Source organism: Rana temporaria, assembly GCF_905171775.1.
Source record: "Rana temporaria chromosome 2 unlocalized genomic scaffold, aRanTem1.1 chr2j, whole genome shotgun sequence".
Classification (NCBI taxonomy): domain Eukaryota; kingdom Metazoa; phylum Chordata; class Amphibia; order Anura; family Ranidae; genus Rana; species Rana temporaria.
The window spans coordinates 312,867-336,753 of NW_024404414.1; the positions used below are offsets into that span (position 1 = coordinate 312,867).

At 45.6% G+C, this 23,887-nt stretch overlaps 1 protein-coding gene across 4 annotated transcripts in view; it reads right to left on the minus strand.

Annotated features, from left to right (window-relative positions):
• LOC120921625 overlaps window positions 1–23,887 on the minus strand; it is a 65,369-nt gene that overhangs the window by 27,713 nt on the left and 13,769 nt on the right. For all 4 annotated transcript variants that reach the window (XM_040334138.1, XM_040334136.1, XM_040334137.1 and 1 more), the window contains exons 3-6: window positions 18,949–19,179; window positions 9,102–9,203; window positions 3,985–4,041; window positions 2,621–2,656 (exon numbers count right to left, since the gene is read on the minus strand). In XM_040334138.1, the coding sequence (XP_040190072.1) occupies window positions 2,621–2,656; window positions 3,985–4,041; window positions 9,102–9,203; window positions 18,949–19,179 (426 nt within the window). The remainder of the gene's footprint in view (window positions 1–2,620; window positions 2,657–3,984; window positions 4,042–9,101; window positions 9,204–18,948; window positions 19,180–23,887) is intronic.

The window sequence follows — 23,887 nt, forward strand, 5'->3', positions numbered from 1 at the left end:
TGCGCAAACTGTTGGCGCTATATAAATCCTGTATAATAATAATAATAATAATAACATGTCACGCTTAAAAATTGCGCCCGCTCGTGGCATGGCGTCAAACTTTTACCCTTAAAAATCTTGATAGGCGACGTTTAAAAAATTCTACAGGTTGCATTTTTTGAGTTAGGAGGACTAGGGCTAGAATGATTGCTCTCGCTCTACCGATTGCGGTGATACCTCACTTGTGTCGTTTAAATACCGTTTTCATATGTCGGCGCTACTCGCGTATACGTTCGCTTCTACGCGCGAGCAGGTCGGGAATTTTTTTTTGCATTTCGCATTTATTTTTATTTATTTTAGAATTTTTAACACTGAAATAAAAATAAAAAAATTATCACTTTTATTCCTATTACAAGGAATGTAAACATCCCTTGTAATAGAAAAAAGCATGACAGGTCCTCTTAAATATGAGATCCGGGGTCAAAAAGACATCACATCTCATATTTAGACTAAAATGCAAAAAAAAAAAAAAATTGGAAATGTCATTTTTTCAAATGACAAAAAAAAAAAAAAAAATGTTGCTTTAAGAGGCTGGGCGGGACTGATGTTTTGACGTCACTTCCTCCCAGCAGAGCTATGGGGACGGGCGAAGGAGATTTTTCCTTCAGTCTCGTCCCCGCTCAGCTGGCGGATGGTCGCGATCTCCTCCGCCGCTACCGACGGCTACGGTAAGCGGCGGAGGGCGCGGGAGAGCAGCGGGCCCCTCTCCCGCCACCGATAACGGCGATCTCTCGGCGAATCCGCCGCGGAGACCGCCATTATCGTTAACACGGCCGCCCACAGAAGAGATGAATATCTCGATTGTGGCAGCAGCTGCTGCCGTTACCGAGATATTCATCTCTAAAGTGAGGACGTATAACGACGGTGGGCGGTCGGCAAGTAGTTAAAGCGGAGTTCCACTCATAAATGGAACTTCCGCTTTTCGGAACCCTCCCCCCATCCGGTGTCACATTTGGCACCTTTCAGGGGGGTGCAGATACCTGTCCAGGTATTTGCACCAGTTCTGGGTATCGACTCACGCGGGAGTCAAACCCCTTCGCGTCTACCCCCCCCCCCCCGCCTTCTGGGAAACACACTGGTCCCAGAAGAGAGCGGTGACCAGTGATGGTGCGCCGCGCTACTCGCGCATGCGCAGCAGAGAACCGGGCAGTGAAGCTGCAATTTTCCACCCAGCAGGTCTCTGCCTGTGTTTCTATACACCACAGCTAAACGGTGGTGAACGGAAATAAATGACGTGCCTTTAAGTGGAACGCTGTAAAACGGCATCCCCCAGAAGCTGACCCGGCTTGTTTTCTTGTGTAGCTAGTGTGAAGAACCCCTTAACCACTTCAGCCCCTGACCATTTGGCTGGCCAAACAGCAGAGCACTTTTTTGCGATTCGGCACTGCGTCGCTTTAACCGACAATTGCGCGGTCGTGCGACGTGGCTCCCAAACAAACAAAAAAAAAAAAAACACACACATGCAATAAGCGTATAATAATTTGCGCAAAAGTAATAGCCTCTACAAAACAGGGGATAGTCGTATGGCATTTTTTCGGGACTGCGACATTATGGCGGACACATGGGACACTTTTCTGGGACCATTGACACTTAAAGGAGTTGTAAAGGAAAAAAAATATATATATTTCACCTTAATGCATTAAGGTGAAAAAACATCTGATGATGCCCCCCCCCCCCCCCGTTTTACTTACCTGACCCCTCGAAAGTCCCATGCTCGGTCCCGAGATCCTCTTCACCGCTTAGCCTGGCCGCTGATTGGCTAGAGCGGATGGATTGAGAGGAGCGCAGTCATTGGCTGGCGCTGCTGTCAATCACATCCAGTGACGCGGCGTGCCGAGGGGCGGGGCCGAGTGATACAGCGAGAGGCTATGGCCTCTCACTGTATCAAAGGAAGCGTGCCCGCAAGGACTCATCACCATGCGAGCTCTCGCGCATGAAGGTGATGAGTTCTTGCGGGGAGGACCAGGGACAGCTGCCGAGGGACCCCAGAAGACGTGGATCGGGGCCACTCTGTGAAAAACGAACTGCACAGTGGAGGCAAGTATAACATGTTTGTTATTTTAAAGAAAGAGTGACCCTTTAAAAAGCGATCAATGCTATAAAAATGCACTGATTACTGTGTAAATGTGACTGGCAGGCAAGGGGTTAACCACTAGGGGGCGGGGAAGGGGTTAAGAGTGTCCTAGGGATGTGTTCTAACTGTAGGGGGGGTGGGCTACATGTGACACGACACCGATCACAGGCCGCATCTTAAAGATGACACACATATATATATATATATATATATATATATATATATATATACACACATATATATATATATATATATATATATATATATATATATACACATACATACATACATACATATATACATATATACATACACACACACACACGTCAACCTGCCCAGCCGTGCCATTCTGCCAATATATATAGTCGTGCAGCGGTCGGCAAGGGGTTAATAAATGTGCTCCAGAGACTCCATCACCCACAGTTGCCCTGCAGCTCCCCGGCACCCCCGTAACTCCAAGGCACCCCCAGACCCACAACTCCCTCGCTCGTAGCTCCTGCAACTTACCCAACAAAGGTTGTCCCTCCACATCAGTTGAGTTTCCTTAAAAAGTAAAAAAATAAATAAAAAAAATAAATAAAAAAGGGGCATATTAGTAGTTGTGAATTCTTTTACACTCTACCAATAATCACCACATGATCCCACATTACATTATATCTACACAAACAGGAAATAAGTTAAAAAAGTTAAAATGTAACAAAAAACATTTACATTACATAAGGGGAGCAGAATTTACTGCTACACAGGGAGGCGGGGGTGCACAAACTTTCATTTGGTAGCTGCAATGGGCGAGGATTTTCCCCATAAATATCTTTTGAGTTAAGGGGTAAAATTATTCTTCAGAAGCGATCAATTGATTACACATGAGAATCTAGCAATTTGGTAAGATGGATGGAGTGAGTGGTGGATTACATAAGCAATGGAATTGTGACCCCACATTTATCACATGCCCGACGAAGGGGTCCTGCATGACTACGAAACGTTGCACTCACCTTGTGTTGTGATCAGGCAATAAATTATCAGTTTGGACGCTATTCACGTCGTTCCATGGTGTGCTGGCAAATATCTTCATTGGGTTTTATGGGACACAACTTACATAATGGGAGTAAATGCCTGCGGAGATCTTCCCGGTATAAGCACTTGAAGAACAACAATGTACCGGTACGTAGAGCCGGCCATCGAGTGGTTAAAGAGATTTTGGCACAGGGAGGTGAAAACCACTTGACGACCACCTAACTGGGAAAATACTTGACCCCATGCAAATGATGGGCCGAGCGCCAGACAGGTACGTATTACGAACTGGGCATGCGCCGTGGTCGCACCCCTATGCGCCTGCTCACAACCACGCCGGCAAAACTGCCTAAGCTACGCCAGATCACTGCGTACGGCGTGAACATAACGTACGCCCAGCCAGACACACGTCCAACGCACAATACTCCGGCTTGTGTTCCCTGGTGCAGACCTGAGCATGTCTGTTGCCGGGTTCCACCTCAATTATGGGGAATAACTTTACGCCGGACGTACAACTTACGCGCATCTCGCGTAGGTGGCTAATCGATGGGAGCGCCACCATGCACCCAGCCTAAATGTGCACCCACCCTACGCCGGCGTAAGCAAGCTACGTCGGCGGGGTGTAGCCCGTTTTTAGGCGCATATCTGTTCTTGGGTGTGACGCACAGATACGACGGCGCACATTTGCACTTATGTTGGCGTAACTTGTTATACGTCGGCGTAAGTGCTTTGTGAATCTGGGCCTAAGTGAACAACGGCCATTCATGATCACTCGTCCATCATCCACAGAGAGGGGGGGGGGGGGCTCAATATGGGCACCATTACACTACAAAGCTTTACAAGTATAGGAACAAACTTACCTTTACACCAGGGCATACGTTTACGGACTCTCCGGACACAGTCCACTACACGCGGTTCTAGAATACAGATACAAATGACATCAGTTTATTATCAGTGAGGCCCTTCATAGAGAGAAGTATAAATGTTTATATAAAAAGGCATTAGACACTTTTTTTGTACAGGAGTTAGTTTCCCTGTTAGGGGTTTGGCCCTTTAATTCACATAGCTTTCCCAGTCATGTGATCACTGTGATTGGCTGTCAGAATGATCTCTCAATTGGGAGCCTGTCCTACCATCTCCAACCTGTTGCTAGGTGACCAGGAGCAATCAGTGACTTTGCAATCACAGTGCTGGGGGTGCTGACACAGTTTTTGTTTTTACTCAGTGCAACTTATACAAGTGAAAGATAGAGCAGCGACATGTCAGAAAAAACAATCACTGAGTTGGAAAAAGGACCACCCCCCCTAGTGTCAGTAATTTGTTGAACCGCCTTTTGCTGCAATTCCAGCCTTTAGTCTGTTGGGATTTGTCTCTAACTTTGCATATGTAGCTGCTCTTTGCACAACTGCTCAGGTTCAGTTACATTTGATGGTGGCCATTTGTGGACAGCAGTCTTCAAGTCATTCCACAGATTTTCAATGGGGTTTAAGTCTGGGCTCTGACTAGGCCATGCAAGAACATTAACCTCCTCCTCTTCCAACCAATGGGTGCTCATTGGTGGACATTCCCCCGCCTTCTCCTCCAACCACTGTGTGCTCATTGGTGGACATTCCCTGCCTTCTCCTCTAACCACTGTGCGCTCATTGGTGGACATTCCCTGCCTTCTCCTCTAACCACTGTGCGCTCATTGGTGGACATTCCCCGCCTTCTCCAACCACTGTGTGCTCATTGGTGGACATTCCCCGCCTTCTCCTCCAACCACTGTGTGCTCATTGGTGGACATTCCCCGCCTTCTCCTCCAACCACTGTGTGCTCATTGGTGGACATTTCAAGACTTCTCCTCCAACCACTGTGTGCTAATTGGTGGACATTCCCAGCCTTCTCCTCCAACCACTGTGTTCTCATTGGTGGACATTCCCCGCCTTCCCCTCCAACCACTGTGTGCTCATTGGTGGACATTCCCCATCTTCAACCATTGTGTGCTCATTGGTGGACATTCCCAGCCTTCTCCTCCATCCACTGTGTGCTCATTGGTGGACATTCCCCTCCTTCTCCTCCAACCACTGTGTGCTCATTGGTGGACATTCCCAGCCTTCTCCTCCAACCACTGTGTGCTCATTGGTGGACATTCCCAGCCTTCTCCTCCAACCACTGTGTGCTCATTGGTGGACATTTCAAGACTTCTCCTCCAACCACTGTGTGCTCATTGGTGGACATTCCCAGCCTTCTCCTCCAACCACTGTGTGCTCATTGGTGGACATTCCCAGCCTTCTCCTCCAACCACTGTGTGCTCATTGGTGGACATATCGTTTGAATAATTTGGCCCCAACACCAATCTTAGTCTCATCTTACCAGAACACCTTTTTCCATGTGACCTCAGAATCTTTGTGGTGCGATTTAGCAAAGCTCAGTGGTGACAGCATGTGGCCTTTGAGGAGCGGCTTTATTCTTGCACCGCTTCCTCCATACAAGACACATTTGTGGAGAATGTGTGATATTGGTGTCACATGCACACAATGATCACTCTTTGTCAGAGTTGCTGTAGGCCTCCTGGTAGACTCTGACCAGTTTCCTCCCGACTCTTTCCTCCAGTATTTACCTTCCACTTCCTAATAATACTGTACTTCACTGTGCTTCTAGGCATTGATAAAGCATTTGTATCCATCTCCTGACTTGTGCCCGTCCACACCTTTATCCCGGTGACAGTGCCTTGCCACCTATAGTTGACCGTTTGCTTCAGTTGCACTACTGGGAACTGAAATGCTCCAGGAAAGCTCTTTTCATGATGAGCCAATCAAAATGATCACAGCTGATCACAGTTGAAAGTCAAATGGCTTTGTGTGCCATTGAGAAGGTGATTTAGCTACACCCGATTGAGTTTACAAGTAATTTTTAGGAGAGGGGTGATCCTTTTTCCAACTCAGTGATTCCGTATTATTTCCCCCCCCCCCCCCCCCGACATGTTGTTATATCTTTTAGTTGGATGCTGTAAATTGCCCTGAGTAAATACAGCTGGATAAAAAACAAATCCATACCCCTTGGAATTCCCCACATCTTCTCATGTTACAACCAAAAACAAATGTATTTTATTGGGATTTTATGTGATGGACCAACACAGTGTCACATAATTGTGAAGTGGAAGGAAAATGATAAACGATACAAATATGTGAAAAGTGTGTGTGTGTGTGTGGGGGGGGGGGGTATTTGTATTCAGCCCCCTTTACTCCGATACCCCCAACTAAAATCTAGTGGAACCAATTGCCTTCAGAAGTCACCTAATTAGTAAATGGAGTCCCCCTGTGTGTCATTTAATCTCAGTATAAATACAGCTGTTCTGTGAAGCCCTCAGAGGTTTGTTAGAGAACCTTAGTGAACAAATAGCATCATGAAGGTCAAGGAACACACCAGACAGGTCAGGGATAAAGTTGGAGAAGTTTAAGCACTATTAGACCAGCCGCCGCAGTTGTACTGCGGCAGGTTTGCTCTCATGGGTGAATCAGTCGTTGTATGTCGGCTGCTTTAAGAGCTCTAGGGGGCGCACGTGCCACTAGAGTTGATCCGCTTGGCCGGCAGCCGCGGATTTTTTTTTTTTTTTTTTAAAAGGCCCCGTCCCTCCGAGCTTGTGCGCAGAAGCGACCGCCTACTAAAAGTTGTGTCCACATCTGTTAACGTTTAAACCACACATGTGAGGTATCGCCGCAATTGTTAGAGTGAGAGCAATAATTCTAGCCCTAGACCTCCTCTAACTCTAAACACGTAACCTGTAAAAAATGTAACCGTCGCCTATAAAGATTTTTAAGTACCGTACTTTGTCGCCATTCCACGAGCGTGCCCAATTTTACACCGTGACAAGTTAGGTTTCTTTACGCAGCGAAACATTTTTCGCATTATACAAAAAAAATAAAAAAGTGTATTTTTTCCCCCAAAAAAATTGCATTTGTAACATCGCTGTGGTGTGACAAAGTATTGCAACGATCTCTATTTTATTACTTGAACCTCCAAACATTAAGGCCCAGATTCTTATACAATTACGTTGCTCCTGGGCAGCGTAACGTATGTGATTTACGTTACACCGCCGCAGGTTTACAGCGTTAGTGCCTGATTCTCAGAACACTTACCTGTAAACTTGCGGCGGTGTATCGTAAAAGAGCTCGGCGCAAGCCCGCCCAATTCAAATGGGGCGGGCACCATTTAAATTAGGCGCGCTCCCGCGCCGAGCGTACTGCGCATGCTCCGTCGGGTAAATTACCCGACGTGCATTGCGCTAAATGACATCGCCCCGGCGTCTTTTTCTTAGACGTGAACGTCTTACGCAAACGACGTAATTTTTTTACATTTCGACGCGGGAACGACAGCCATACTTAACATTGGTTGCCCCTCATAATAGCAGGGGCAACTATGCGTCGCTTAAGCTACGGAAACGTCGTAAATTCTCAGCGTCGACCGCGCGTATGTTCGGGAATCTCGCGTAATTACCTAATTTGCATAGACGACGGGGAAAACGACGATGCGACACCTAGCGGCGGAAAAAAAAAAATTGCATTTTAGATCTGACAGCGCAAGAGCCTTACGCCTGTCAGATCTAATGGGTATTCTAAGAATCAGTCGCATAGATACCTGGGGCCAGATTAGGACTTACGACGGCGCAAATGGTGTTGCGCTGTCGTAACGCCATTGAGAATCTGGGCCTATATATATATATATATTTTTTTTCCTAAAACCCTAGAGAATAAAATGGCGGTCGTTGCAATCCTTTATGTCACACCGTATTTGCGCAGCCGTCTTACAAGCGCACTTTTTTTTTTTTTTTTAAATAAAACAAGACCACAGTAAAGTTAGCCCAATTTTTTTTTTATATTGTGAAAGAGAATGTTGATTATCAAGTAAATTGATACCAAACACGTCACGCTTCAAAATTGCGACCACTTGTAGAATGGCAAACTTTGACCCTTAAAGTGGAGGTTCACCCAAAATATACATTTTTAACATTAGATTTGGGCTATTTAAGGGGAGCAGAATTGGGTATTTTTTTAAAAAATCAATGCAGTACTTACCGTTGTAGAGATAGATCTTCTCCGCCGCTTCTGGGTATGGGCTGCGGGACTGGGCGTTCCTATTTGATTGACAGCCTTCCGACGGTCGCATCCATCGCGCCACGAGTTTCCAAAAGTAGCCGAACGTCAGTGCGCAGGCGCCGTATAGAGCCGCACCGACGTTCGGCTACTTTTGGAAACTCGTGACGCGCTGTATGCGACCGTCGGAAGGCTGTCAATCAAATAGGAACGCCCAGTCCCGCAGCCCATACCCAGAAGCGGCGGGAGAACATCTCTCTCTAAAACGGTAAGTACGGCATTGATTTTAAAAAAATACCGTTTCTGCTTCCCGTAATTAGCCTAAATCTAATGTTAAAAAACATTTTTCGGGTGAACTCCCGCTTTAATCTCCATAGGCAACGTGTAAAACAATTCTACAGGATACCAGTTTTGAGTTACAGAGGAGGGCTAGAATTATTGCTCTCGCTCCAACGATCGTGGCGATACCTCACATGTGCAGTTTGAACACCGTTTTCATATGCGGGCGCCACTTACGTAATTTCTGCACACAAGCTCATTGGGACGGGGCACTTAAAAAAAAAAATATGTTTTATTATACTTTTTTATTTTGACACCTCTCCCCCACCACTGATAAAAGTGATCTTGCGAATCCGCCGCAGAGACCACTTTCACCTTAAAAAGAGAAATGCACGCCGTTCCCAAAAATACCGGGGTTATGGCAGCTAGCTGCTGCCGACGCCATTACCCCGGTATTTAGCGCCAAAGTACCGACGTACGGGTACAGCGATTTGCGTGAAGTGGTTAACCTGTAAACAAAAAAAAGTGTCAGGAATAGGCCTGGTGCTTAAGTGGTTAATACAACCCGACTCGCTGTGATCAAACACAGTATTACTGAATGACACAATACATCGTGTTGTACTTACCGTCTCGGGAAAAATATAACAACAACAGTAAACAGATGACGATAACGATGATAACCACGAATACTATACCAGCAATGCCACCTCCAGATGGACCGCTGGGCTCTGTAGGACAGAAGAGGAAATTGGTGTTACAACCTCACAGGAAGAGTCACACATTACCGATCATAAAAAGACTACAAGAAAATCAGGTTGTATGAAGAGCCAATCACAAGAAGTGGACACACCCCTCCCTGCAGTACTAGAGGTAGAATGAGAGGTGGGAGGAGTCGGGGAAACTCTTCCTCCAACCTCTAGTCTACTATGATTGGCAGCTGAATGCTCCTCCACGGATCAGAGAAAAATGATTGGACTACAGAGCATCCAGAAAGTATTCACAACGCTTCACTTTTTCCACATTTTATGTTACGTTACGGCCTTTTTCCAAAATCTGCCCTTTATCCATCCATCCATCAGCATACATGTGCTATCATTGAGGAGACTTTACATTTTAGGGTTAAGACTGCAGTACACAGAGAGCCTTGACGGGGCCTGCAGCTTACTTATGTATTTGTAAATGCGTGCAACTAAACCTCTGTTTTTAACTCACACTGTTAGACAGGTGGATTTGGTTGGTTGATAAGTTGAGCTTGGTTTATACAGTACAGACCAAAAGTTTGGACACCCCTTCTCATTCAAAGAGTTTTCTTTATTTTCATGACTATGAAAATTGTAGATTCACACTGAAGGCATCAAAACTATGAATTAACCGCTTCCCGACCGTCGCATGTATATGTACGTCCACAGAATGGCACGTACAGGCAAATGGGCGTACAGGTACGTCCTTACCTTTCCGCGGGTCCGATCGGGACCCCCCACTGCTACATGCGGCGGTCGGATTCCCGCGGGGAGCGATCCGGGACGAGGGTGCGGCTATTCATTTATAGCCGCCCCCCCGCGATCGCTCCCCGGAGCTGAAGAACGGGGAGAGCCGTATGTAAACACGGCTTCCCCGTGCTTCACTGTGGCGGCGTATCGATCGAGTGATCCCTTTTATAGGGAGACTCGATCGATGATGTCAGTCCTACAGCCACACCCCCCTACAGTTGTAAACACACACTAGGTGAACCCTAACTCCTACAGCGCCCCCTGTGGTTAACTCCCAAACTGCAACTGTCATTTTCACAATAAACAATGCAATTTAAATGCATTTTTTGCTGTGAAAATGACAATGGCCCCAAAAATGTGTAAAAATTGTCCGAAGTGTCCGCCATGATGTCGCAGTCACGAAAAAAAAAAAAAAAGAAAGCTGATCGCCGCCAATAGTAGTAAAAAAAATAAAAAAAAATGCAATAAAACTATCCCCTATTTTGTAAACGCTATAAATTTTGCGCAAACCAACCGATAAACGCTTATAGCGATTTTTTTACCAAAATTAGGTAGAAGAATACGCATCGGCCTAAACTGAGGAAAAAAACATTTTTTATATATGTTTTTGGGGGATATTATAGCAAAAAGTAAAAAATATTGAATTTTTTTCAAAATTGTTGCTCTATTTTTGTTTATAGCGCAAAAAAAAAAAAAAAACCGCAGAGGTGATCAAATACCACCAAAAGAAAGCTCTATTTGTGGGGAAAAAAAACGCCAATTTTGTTTGGGAGCCACGTCGCACGACCGCCCAATGGTCTGTTAAAGCGACGCAGTGCCGAATTGTAAAAACACCTTTGGGCATTTAGCAGCATATTGGTCCGGTCCTTATGTGGTTAACACATGTGGAATTATACAGAACAAAAAAGTGTGAAACAACTGAAAGTATATATTTCATATTCTAGGTTCTTCAAAGTAGCCACCTTTTGCTTTGATTACTGCTTGGCACACTCTTGGCATTCTCTTGATGAGCTTCAAGAGGTAGTCACCTGGCGCAGCACCCCATCACTCTCCTTCTTGGTCACATAGCCCTTCCCCCGCCTGGAGGTGTGTTTGGGGTCATTGTCCTGATGGATGGAATAGCATGCAGCTGCAAGATGCTGTGGTAGCCATGCTGGTTCAGTATGCCTTCAATTTTGATTAAATCCCCAACAGTGTCACCAGCAAAGCACCCCCACACCATCACACCTCCACCACCATGCTTCACGGTGGGAACCAGGCATGTAGAGTCCATCCGTTCACCTTTTCTGCGTCACACAAAGACACGGGGGTTGGAACCAAAGATCTCGAGTTTGGACTCATCAGACCAAAGCACAGATTTCCACTGGTCTAATGTCCATCCCTTGTGTTCTTTACCCCAAACAAGTCTCTTGTGCTTGTTGCCTTTCTTTAGCAGTGGTTTCCTAGCAGATATTCTACCATGAAGGCCGGATTCACACAGTCTCCTCTTACCAGTTCTAGAGATGTTCCAGAAGATAAATGTTGAATATCGAGTAAATTGATACCCAACATGTCCCCTCCCGCCGCCTATAAGAACGATCAAGCGAAATCGTTAACCGCTATGATCGTTCATAAGGTGCGCAGGATCGCCGTCGAAACACAATGATATCTGAATGATGCCTCTAGGTCAGGGGTCTCCAAACTTTTCAAACAAAGGGCCACTTTATTGCCCTTCAGACTTTAGGAGGGCCAGATTATGACCAGCAGGGGGGAGAAAATGTCACGGGGCCCGGCATCAGTGTGAACAAATATGGCTTCAGGGTTGGTGGTCAATAGGAGGAGGAGTATTCCCCCTATTAGTAGGAGGAATAGTATCCCATCATTTGTATTGGAGGACGATGTTGTGCCCCATTGTTGGTGTCAGTGGGAGGAATTGTGCCCCAAGGGCCAGATAAAGGCTAGCAAAGGGCCACATCTGGCCCTCGGGCCACAGTTTGGAGACCCCTGCTCTAGGTGCAGGCATCATTCAGATATCACTGCACAAAGTACAGGACGTCATATGACGTCCACCCGGGATGGGAGATCCCCTCTGTGGACAATGGGCCGGTACTGAAGGGGTTAAAAACAATCCCCCCATAATGACATGTAGTAAAAAAAACAAACAAACACACACACACACCTTCCATGACACTCAGGCCCAGATTCACAACCGAGATACGACGGCGTATCTCTGCATTGTGCCGCCGTATCTATGCGCCTGATTCTTAGAATCAGTTACGCATAGATATCTGTTAGATCCGACAGGCGTAAGTCTCTTACGCCGTCGGATCGTAACTGCATTTTTACGCTGGCCGCTAGGGGCGTGTACGCCGATTTACGCGTCAAAATATGTAAATCAGCTAGATACGCGAATTCCCGAACGTACGTCCGTCCGACGCAGTAAAGTTACGCCGTTTGCGTTAGGCTTTTCCCGGCGTATAGTTACCCCTGCTATATGGTGGCGTACCAATGTTAAGTATGGCCGTCGTTCCCGTGACGAAATTTGTAATTTTTACGTCGTTTGCGCAAGTCATCCGTGAATGGGGCTGGACGTCATTTACGCTCACGTCGAAACCAATACGTCCCTGCGGCGGACTTTGATGCAAAGCACACTGGGATATTCCACGGACGGCGCATGCGCCGTAAGTGCAAAACGTCAATCACGTCGGGTCGCAGCATATGGACATAAAACACGCCCCCCTGTTCAACATTTGAATTAGGCGGGCTTACGCCGGCCGATTTACGCTACGCCGCCGCAACTTACGGAGCAAGTGCTTTGAGAATACAGCACTTGCCCGTCTAAGTTGCGGAGGCGTAACGTAAATCGGATACGTTACGCCGCCGCAAAAATACGCCGTTCTACGAGAATCTGGGCCTTAGAATTGAGCTCAGGTGCCTCCTGTTTCCACTGATCGTCCTTGAGATGTTTCTACAACTTGATTGGAGTCCTCCTGTGGTAAATTCAGGTGATTGGACATGATTTGGAAAGGCACACACCTGTCTATAGAAGGTCCCACAGATAACCGTGCATGTCAGAGCACAAACCAAGCCATGGAGTCCAAGGAATTGTCTGTAGACAGGATTGTATGGAGACACAGATCGGGGGAAGGGTACGGAAACATTTCTGCAGCATTAAAGGTCTCAATGAGCACAGTGGCCTCCATCATCCGTAAATGGAAGAAGTTTGGAACCACCAGGACTCTTCTTAGAGCGGGCCGCCCGGCCAAACTGAGCAATCGGGGGAGGGGGGCCTTAGTCACCGACTAAGAACCCGATGGTCACTCTGACAGAGCTCCAGTGTTTCTCTGTGGAGAGAGGAGAACCTTTCCAGAACAACCATTTCTGCAGCACTCCACCAATCAGGCCTGTATGGGGGAGTTGCCAAACGGAAGCCACTCCTCAGTGAAAGTCACATGACAGCCACCTGGAGTTTTCCAAAAGGCACCTGAAGGATTCTGAGACCATGAGAAACAAAATGTTCTGGCCTGATGAAACAAAGATTGAACTCTTTTGCCCTGTACACACGATTGGTTCATCCGATGAAAACAGAACGATGAATTTTTTCATCAGATATCCAATGAAGCCGACTTTTATCAGTCGCGCCTACACACCATAGGTTAAAAATCCGATTGTGTCAGAACGCGGTGACGTAAAACACAACGACGTGCTGAGAAAAATTAAGTTTAATGCTTCTGAGCATGCGTTGATTTTTAACCAATGGATTTCGCCACAGACGATCGTTTTTTTCTATCGGCTTTTTAACCATCAGATAATTTGAAAACAAGTTCCTAGTTTTTTCACCGATGGATAAAAAAAAAACGAAGGGGCCCACACATGATCGGTTCGTCTGATGAAAACGGTCCATCAGATGAACCGATCGTGTGTACGCGGCTTTAGGGCTGAATGACAAGCGTCATGTCTGGAGGAAACCAGGCACCACTCATCACCTGGCCAATACCATCCCTACTGTGAAGCATGGTGGTGGCAGCATCATACTGTGGGGATGTTTTTCAGCGGCAGGAACTGGGAGTAGTCAGGATGGAGGGAAAGATGAATGCAGCAATGTACAGAGACCTCTTTGATGAAAACCTTCTCCAGAGCGTTCTGGACCTCAGACTGTGGAGAAGGTTCATCTTCTAACAGGACAACAACCCCAAGCACACAGCCAAGATAACAAAGCAGTGGCTATGGGACAACTCTGAAAGTCCTTGAGTAGCCCAGACTTGAACCCGATTGAACATCTCTGGAGAGATCTGAAAATGGCTGAGCACCTACGCCCCCCATCAAACCTGATGGAGCCCAAGAGGTCCTACAAGAAGAATGGGGGAAACTGTCCAAAAGTAGGAGTGCCGAGCTTGTAGCATCATACTCTGAAAGACTGGAGGATGCAATTGGTTTCGAAGGAGCTTCACCAAAAAATTGAGCAAAGGCTGATACTTATGCACATGGGGGGGGAGCCTGTGATACTTATGCACATGGGGGGGGAGCCTGTGATACTTATGCACATGGGGGGGGAGCCTGTGATACTTATGCACATGGGGGGGGGAGCCTGTGATACTTATGCACATGGGGGGGGGAGCCTGTGATACTTATGCACATGGGGGGGGAGCCTGTGATACTTATGCACGTGGGATTGTTTTTTTTTTTTTTTAAATACATGTTCAAAGAAACTTATTTTTACGTTGTCATTATGGGGAATTGTTTGTAGAATTTCGAAAAAAAAAATAAAATGCGGACATCTCTGCTGACATCTGTCTTCCCATAGGAGTCAATGGATGGCCCCGCTCGGATCCGCCTGAAAAATGGAAAGGCGGATCGGAGTAGAAATGCCGTGTGAAAGGGGCCTAAGACACAATACTCTTTGCTTTAAAGAAAGAAATGAAATAAAAAAAATGTGTAAAGAAATAATAATAATAAAAAAAATATTACCAATAAGTTATACTTAGGGTTTATATATATATATATATATATATATATATATATATATATATATATATATATATATATATATATATATATATATATATTTTTTTTGTACTCGCCGATACCAATTAGACCCCTTTCACACTGAAGGGCTATAACGCTAAAAATAGCGCCTGCAAATGGCCCTGAAAGAGCCGCTCCTCACACTCCAGTGTGAACCCCCCCCCCCCCCCCGAGGGTCTTCACACTGGAGCAGTGCGCTGGCAAGGCGGTAAAAAAAGTCCTGCTAGCCGCATCTTTGGAGGGGTGTATACCGCTCCTGCCCATTGAAATGAATGGGCACCGCGGCTATATCGCCGCTTTGCGGTGGTTTTAACCCTTTTTCAACCCGCTAGTGAGGGTAAAAGCGCCCCACAATTTACGGTAAAGCAACGCTTTACTGCCAGCGCTCCCACCGCCCCAGTGTGAACGGGGTCCCGATACCTACCGCAACTTTAGTTACACTTCAGCTGTCAGCAATGGTACAAGACATTGAAAAGTTATTTTACAAATGCGATGCATACTAGCACATTATACACCTTTACTTTACAGGGAAGAGGAAAGGAAGAAAAACCCATCAGGGTTTACTTCCTCTAACAACCGGTGATTGCTGTCAGTGTATTTCTGCAGTGGATTCCTATCTGTGCAACCCTACCGAATCGTAGTAATGCTGGATTAACCACTTAAGGACCGCCTCATGTACATATACGTCAGCAGAATGGCACGGACAGGCAGGCACATCAACGTATATATACGTGCCCTGCTTGACGTGGGTCGGGGGTCCGATCGGGACCCCCCCCCGTACATGCGGCGGTCCCCGTGGCTTCAGGAGCGATCCGGGACGACGGCGCGGCTATTCGTTTATAGCCGCTCCGTCGCGATCGCTCCCCGGAGCTGAAGAACGGGGAGAGCCGTGTGTAAACACGGATTCCCCGTGCTTCACTGTGGCGGCGTATCGATCGCGTCATTCCCTTTATAGGGGAGACTCGATCGATGACGTCATTCCTACAGCCACACCCCCCTACAGTTGTAAACACACACAAAGTAAACCCTAACTCCTACAGCGCCCCCTGTGTTTAACTCCCAAACTGCAAACTGTCATTTTCACAATAAAGAATGCAATTTAAATGCATTCTTTGCTGTGAAAATGACAATTGTCCCAAAAATGTGTCAAAATTGTCCGAAGTGTCCGCCATAATGTCGCAGTAACGAAAAAAAATCGCTGATCGCCGCCATTAGTAGTAAAAAAAATTAAATAAATAAAAATGCAAAAAAACTATCCCCTATTTTGTAAACACTATAAATTTTGCGCAAACCAACCGATAAACGATTATTGCGATTTTTTTTTATACCAAAAATAGGTAGAAGAATACGTATCGGCCTAAACTGAGGAAAAAAGAAAAATGTATATATGTTTTTGAATGAATGAATGAATGAATGAATGAAAAACTTATAAAGCGCGGCGCATGCGAACTGAATCGCTTCTGTTTTTGGGGGATATTTATTAGAGCAAAAAGTAAAAAAATATAGCATTTTTTTCAAAATTGTCACTCCATTTTTGTTTATAGCGCAAAAAATAAAAACCGCAGAGGTGATCAAATACCACCAAAAGAAAGCTCTATTTGTGGGGAAAAAAAGACGCCAATTTTGTTTGGGAGCCACGTCGCACGACCGCGCAATTGTCTGTTAAAGCGACGCAGTCCCGAACTGTAAAAACCCCTTGGGTCTTTAGGCAGCATTTGGTCCGGGGCTTAAGTGGTTAAGATTGTGTGTGGAGGGGTAGAACTAAGATTGTGTGTGGAGGGGTAGAACTAAGATTGTGTGTGGAGGGGTAGAACTAAGATTGTGTGTGGAGGGGTAGAACTAAGATTGTGTGTGGAGGGGTAGAACTAAGATTGTGTGTGGAGGGGTAGAACTAAGATTGTGTGTGGAGGGGTAGAACTAAGATTGTGTGTGGAGGGGTAGAACTAAGATTGTGTGTGGAGGGGTAGAACTAAGATTGTGACCTTTTAATGATTAATCGTGCAGCGCCGCCTTCTAGTAGTAGAACTTCTGTGAATTAAGGCTCACCTCATGATGGGAGTGATGATCATAGAGAAGGAGATAGGTGAAGTACAGAACAATGAGATGGAGACAGGTGAAGTACAGAAAGAGGAGGACGACGAGGGGTGATGATCATAGAGAGGAGACAGGTGAAGTACAGAACAATGAGGAGGAGATCAGGGTCACACACAGGTAGAAGTATGAGATGATGGGGGTGATGATCATAGAGAGGAGACAGGTGAAGTACAGAACAATGAGGAGGAGATCAGGGTCACACACAGGTAGAAGTATGAGATGATGGGGGTGATGATCATAGAGAGGAGACAGGTGAAGTACAGAACAATGAGGAGGAGATCAGGGTCACACACACACACAGGTAGAAGTATGAGATGATGGGGGTGATGATCATAGAGAGGAGACAGGTGAAGTACAGAACAATGAGGAGATCAGGGACACACACACAGGTAGAAGTATGAGATGATGGGGGTGATGATCATAGAGAGGAGACAGGTGAAGTACAGAACAATGAGGAGATCAGGGACACACACACACACACAGGTAGAAGTATGAGATGATGGGGGTGATGATCATAGAGAGGAGACAGGTGAAGTACAGAACAATGAGGAGGAGATCAGGGTCACACACAGGTAGAAGTATGAGATGATGGGGGTGATGATCATAGAGAGGAGACAGGTGATGTACAGAACAATGAGGAGGAGATCAGGGTCACACACAGGTAGAAGTATGAGATGATGGGGGGTGATGATCATAGAGAGGAGACAGGTGAAGTACAGAACAATGAGGAGGAGATCAGGGTCACACACACACAGGTAGAAGTATGAGATGATGGGAGTGATGATCATAGAGAGGAGACAGGTGAAGTACAGAACAATGAGGAGGAGATCAGGGTCACACACAGGTAGAAGTATGAGATGATGGGGGTGATGATCATAGAGAGGAGACAGGTGATGTACAGAACAATGAGGAGGAGATCAGGGTCACACACAGGTAGAAGTATGAGATGATGGGGGTGATGATCATAGAGAGGAGACAGGTGATGTACAGAACAATGAGGAGGAGATCAGGGTCACACACAGGTAGAAGTATGAGATGATGGGGGTGATGATCATAGAGAGGAGACAGGTGATGTACAGAACAATGAGGAGGAGATCAGGGTCACACACAGGTAGAAGTATGAGATGATGGGGGTGATGATCATAGAGAGGAGACAGGTGAAGTACAGAACAATGAGGAGGAGATCAGGGTCACACACAGGTAGAAGTATGAGATGATGGGGGTGATGATCATAGAGAGGAGACAGGTGAAGTACAGAACAATGAGGAGGAGATCAGGGTCACACACAGGTAGAAGTATGAGATGATGGGGGTGATGATCATAGAGAGGAGACAGGTGATGTACAGAACAATGAGGAGGAGATCAGGGTCACACACAGGAGAAGTATGAGATGATGGGGGGTGATGATCATAGAGAGGAGACAGGTGATGTACAGAACAATGAGGAGGAGATCAGGGTCACACACAGGTAGAAGTATGAGATGATGGGGGTGATGATCATAGAGAGGAGACAGGTGATGTACAGAACAATGAGGAGGAGATCAGGGTCACACACAGGAGAAGTATGAGATGATGGGGGGTGATGATCATAGAGAGGAGACAGGTGAAGTACAGAACAATGAGGAGGAGATCAGGGTCACACACAGGAGAAGTATGAGATGATGGGGGGTGATGATCATAGAGAGGAGACAGGTGAAGTACAGAACAATGAGGAGATCAGGGTCACACACACACACGGGTAGAAGTATGAGATGATGGGAGTGATGATCATAGAGAGGAGGTCAGGTGAAGTATAGAACAATGAGGAGGAGATCAGGGTCACACACACACAGTAATGAGGGTGAGATTTGCTTTATAGACATCACTGGCTGCCTGCTGGGACTCACCTGCAGTATAGAGGATTGTTTTAGACACATTCTTCTTACACACTTCATTATCTACAAAGCAAGTCAGAGTCACATCCTCTTTGGGTCGGGATTCGTTGTATAACTGATTTGTGCCCACAGATATTTTATTGATCCGCCATTCATAGGTGACTCCCGGAGTGGAGGATTCACAGAACAGTATAATCCGATCCTTGGTACTTTGATCGGTGATGGTGGGTACATCAGGACAAGCTGAAAGAAAAAGAATATGACAGAGGATGAGATCTCCATCACCCCGATCTACACTGAGACTTCCCTGTGTCTCTCTATGGAGAGTACATTATACACACATCTATGGAGAGGGACGATTACACCAGCAGTGGGGGGGACCACCAGCCACATGGATTCTCCAAAGCAACCCCTCAACATTTTTTCCGGAGAAAAACCCCTGAAAGTCACAGGTCACGGGGAACCCTTTATAAAAACCAATGAGAAAAAAGGCACTTTATATCAGCAGCTGGTGGGAAGAATGCAAACCTAATGCCCCGTACACACGTTAGGATTTTCTGACGCAACAACCCCCCCCCCCCCCCCCCCGACGGAATTCCGCTCATGCTTGTCTTGCATACACACGGTCACACAAATGTTCTCGGAACTTTCAACCGCCAAGAACGCGGTGAAGTACAGCACTACGACGGGCCGAGAAAAAAAAAAAGAAGTTCAATGTTCCCGAGCATGCGTCAGAATATATTTTTTTTCTACCAAAAATATGTAGAATACGTATCGGCCTAAACTGATGAAGAAATTTGTTGTTTTTTTTTACATTTGAGGCTGCATTCATATTTAGGCGGTCGAAATCGCGGCGTTTTGTCGCCGCAAATCGCGGTAAAAATAGCGGCGTTTTGTACCGCGATTTGCGGCGACAAAACGCCGGTATTGTCCGCCTAGATGTGCCCCAGAATGACCCCCTCTATGGAGACGATTCCCATCTCCTAGCCGAACGCTCGAAGACGCCTGAAAAAAAGGTCCGGGACCTTGTTTCACGCGGCAGGCGACAGGCGTCCGGCGTGGAGATGTGAACCATCTCCATAGAGGGACATCTGTTTTCAGCCGTCTGGCGGCAGCGGCGTAGCGCTACAGGCGTAAAAACGCCTAGGTGTGAATGGGGGCTTAGATATTTACTATTAGCAAAAAAAAAAAAAAACATTTAAAATTGTATTTAAAAAATAAAATAGTCACTCTTTTTTTTTTTTGTTCATAGAACAAAAAAAATAAAACCGCAGAGGTGATCAAATACCACCAAAAGAAAGCTCTATTTGTGAAAAAAAAAAAGTCAATTTTGTTTGGGAGCCACGTCGCACAATTGTCAGTTAAAGCAACACAGTGCTGAATCGCAAAAAAATGGCCGGGTCATTAAGGGGGGCAAATACTTCCAGGGGCTGAAGTGGTTAAAGCGGTTCTCCACCCTAAAGTGGAGTCCCGCTGATCGGAACCCTCCCCACCTCCGGTGTCATATTTGACACCTTTCAGGGGGGAGGGGGGTGTCTAAAGACAGGTATTTGCACCCACTTCCGGCCCGGCATTCATGGGCAAAAGACGGGCATTGCGTCACGTCCCGTTGCCCCCCCGTTGTGTGCTGGGAACACTCGGCTCCCAGCACACAGCGGGAGCCAATCGGCGGGCGCGGCGCGACTCGCGCTTGCACCGTAGGGAACTGGGGGGGGGGGGGGAGCAGCAGAGTGACGAGCGATCGCTCCTACTCTTCTGCGATCGGCGCTGGACTCCAGGACAGGTAAGTGTCCTTATATTAAAAGTCAGCAGCTGCAGTATTTGTAGCTGCTGGCTTTTAATATTTTTTTTCCCATGGCACATCCGCTTTAAGCCATCTGGCAATTGATCCTTTAGATGACTGAAAAAAAAAAAAAGAACAAATAGAGAGTCCGGAGATCTAAAGTCTCCTGTTACCACTAAGTAACCCAACAGAATTCTTCACATCTAAATTGTGAAACAGTCTCTCCTTATCCCCCGAAGGGTTAGAGCAAAAAAGGTTGGCAGGATAATATCCTCAGGCTTTGAACCAACGCTACTTTTGGTCAGGGTGGAAAAAAAAAAAAAAAAACACATTTATTTTTATTAAATCAATTTTTTTTATTTAAATCAAATTTCTCAAAATTTTAATAAAATGCTTTTGGAATAAAAATAGTTTTCTATTTAAGATGCATTAATAATTTAGTTTATTCAGCGTGAAACGGAGCTTAGTTATGTAGCATGAGGCTGTATATTCTGCAATATAATTTTTGGGGGCAGGGCTCAACAAATCCCGGTCGCCATGGCGACTAGAAATAGTGTCCTGGCGACTTGGCTTGGAAGCTGGCACCATCTGGTGGTGAGCCGTTGGTATTACAAGTTATTACCACCAGATGTGAGCTGGCGCTATTTGGTGGTGAGCCGTTGGTATTACAAGTTAAGCATTACACGTTAAACAGCAATTCTAATGTAATTTTTCACTATTTTCACTGCCATATTCTTCCCTCTAATTAGAACCCCCAAACATTATATATATTTTTTATCCTAACACCCTAGAGAATAAAATGGCGATCGTTGCAATACTTTCTGTCACGCCGTATTTGCGCAGCGGTCTTGCAAGCGCACTTTTTTGGGGACAAAATTACACTTTTTTTAATTAAAAAAAATAAGACAGCAGTAAAGTTATCCCCATTTTTTTTAATATTATGAAAGATAATGTTACACCGAGTAAATTCAACATTCAAATGTCACGCTTCAAAATTGCGTCCGCTTGTGGAATGCCGACAAACTTTTACCCTTTAACCACTTAAGCCCCGGACCAATATGCTGGCTAAAGACCCAAGGGGTTTTTACAGTTCGGGACTGCGTCGCTTTAACAGACAATTGCGCGGTCGTGCAACGTGGCTCCCAAACAAAATTGGCGTCCTTTTTTCCCAACAAATAGAGCTTTCTTTTGGTGGTATTTGATCACCTCTGCGGTTTTTATTTTTTGCGCTATAAACAAAAATAGAGAGACAATTTAAAAAAAAAAAATGCAATATTTTTTACTTTTTGCTATAATACATATCCCCCAAAAACATATATAATTATTTTTTTTTTCCCTCAGTTTAGGTCGATACGTATTCTTCTACATATTTTTGGTAAAAAATAAAAAAATCGCAATAATCGTTTATCGGTTGGTTTGCGCAAAATTTATAGCATTTACAAAATAGGGGATAGTTTTATTGCATTTTTTTTTTTTTTACTACTAATGGCAGCGATCAGCGATTTTTTTTCGTGACTGCGACATTATGGCGGACACTTCGGACAATTTTGACACATTTTTGGGACCATTGTCATTTTCACAGCAAAAAAATGCATTTAAATTGCATTGTTTATTGTGAAAATTACAATTGCAGTTTGGGAGTTAACCACAGGGGGCGCTGTAACATTTAGGGATCACTGTGTGTGTGTTTACAACTGTAGGGGGGTGTGGCTGTAGGACTGACGTCATCGATCGAGTCTCCCTATAAAAGGGATCACTTGATCGATACGCCGCCACAGTGAAGCACGGGGAAGCCGTGTTTACATACGTCTCTCCCCGTTCTTCAGCTCCGGGGAGCGATCGCGACGGAGCGGCTATAAACAAATAGCCGCGCCGCCGTCCCGGATCGCTCCCCGAGCAGACCCGACCTCCGCATGTACCGAGGGGGGGTCCGGATCGGACCCCCCACCCACGTCAAGCAGAGGACGTACCGGTACGTACATGTGCCTGTCCGTGCCATTCTGCTGACGTATATGTACATGAGGAGGTCGGGAAGTGGTTAAAATCTCCATAGGCGACGTTTAAAAAAAATTCTACCGGTTGCATGTTTTGAGTTACAGAGGAGGTCTAGGGCTAGAATTATTGCTCTCGCTCTACCAATCGCGGCGATACTTCACATGTGTGGTTTGAACACCGTTTACATATGCGGGCGCTGCTCACGTATGTGTTCGCTTCTGCGCGCAAGCTCATCGGGACGGTGCGCGTTTTCTGGCTCCTAACTTTTTTAGCTGGCTCCTAGATTCCAAGCAAATTTTGTCAACCCCTGTTTGGGGGTAAACTCATTCAATGAATCCAAGCTCTGCAAGCTGAGATAACATGCACTGCATTGATGTCACAGTAACCATGGAGATAGAACAAAGTTCAGGAATATTCCTTTAACCTGTTCCTTACCGAGCCATTGTAAAATAATGTCTGCAAGAACCTTCCATCCCTCCGGGAGGACGTCATATGACGTCCTGGGCTTCCCAGGGCGCGCACCAGCCGCATCAATTGGGACCCTTGATCGCCCCCTAGTGTTAACCCCTTTCCTGCCAGTCACATTTATACAGTAATCAGTGCATTTTTATAGCACTGATCGCTGTATAAGTGTGAATGGTCTCAAAAATTTGTCAAAAGTATGCGATGTGTCCGCCACAATGATATATATATATAAAAATAATTGCTGATCGCTTCCATTACTAGTAAAAAAAAAAAAAAAAAAAAAAAGCCATAAAATTATCCTATAACTTTTGTGCAAACCAATCAATATACGCTTATTGCGTTTTTTTTTACCAAAAACATGAATACATAATCGGCCTAAACTGAGGAAAAATTGTTAAAAAAATAAAAAAATAATAATAATAATTATTGTTTACAGCGCAAATATATACATTAAAAAAAAAAAAAAAATAGGATTTTTTGTACTCACCGTAAATGTAAAAAAACGAGGGGTGGGAAATCTATCAGTAAAACCAATTTTAACTTCACCCCAAAACAAGCAGAGCCCAAACGGAGAAGGTGCAACTTTAAACGGCCGCCTGCAAAAGCTAGCGGCGGAAAGCAGCGTCGGAAAATGCACTCCCATCATCCATGTAAATTTTGGAAAAAACGCGAACGGACGACCAAGTCGCCGCCCCCACACCTGTGACA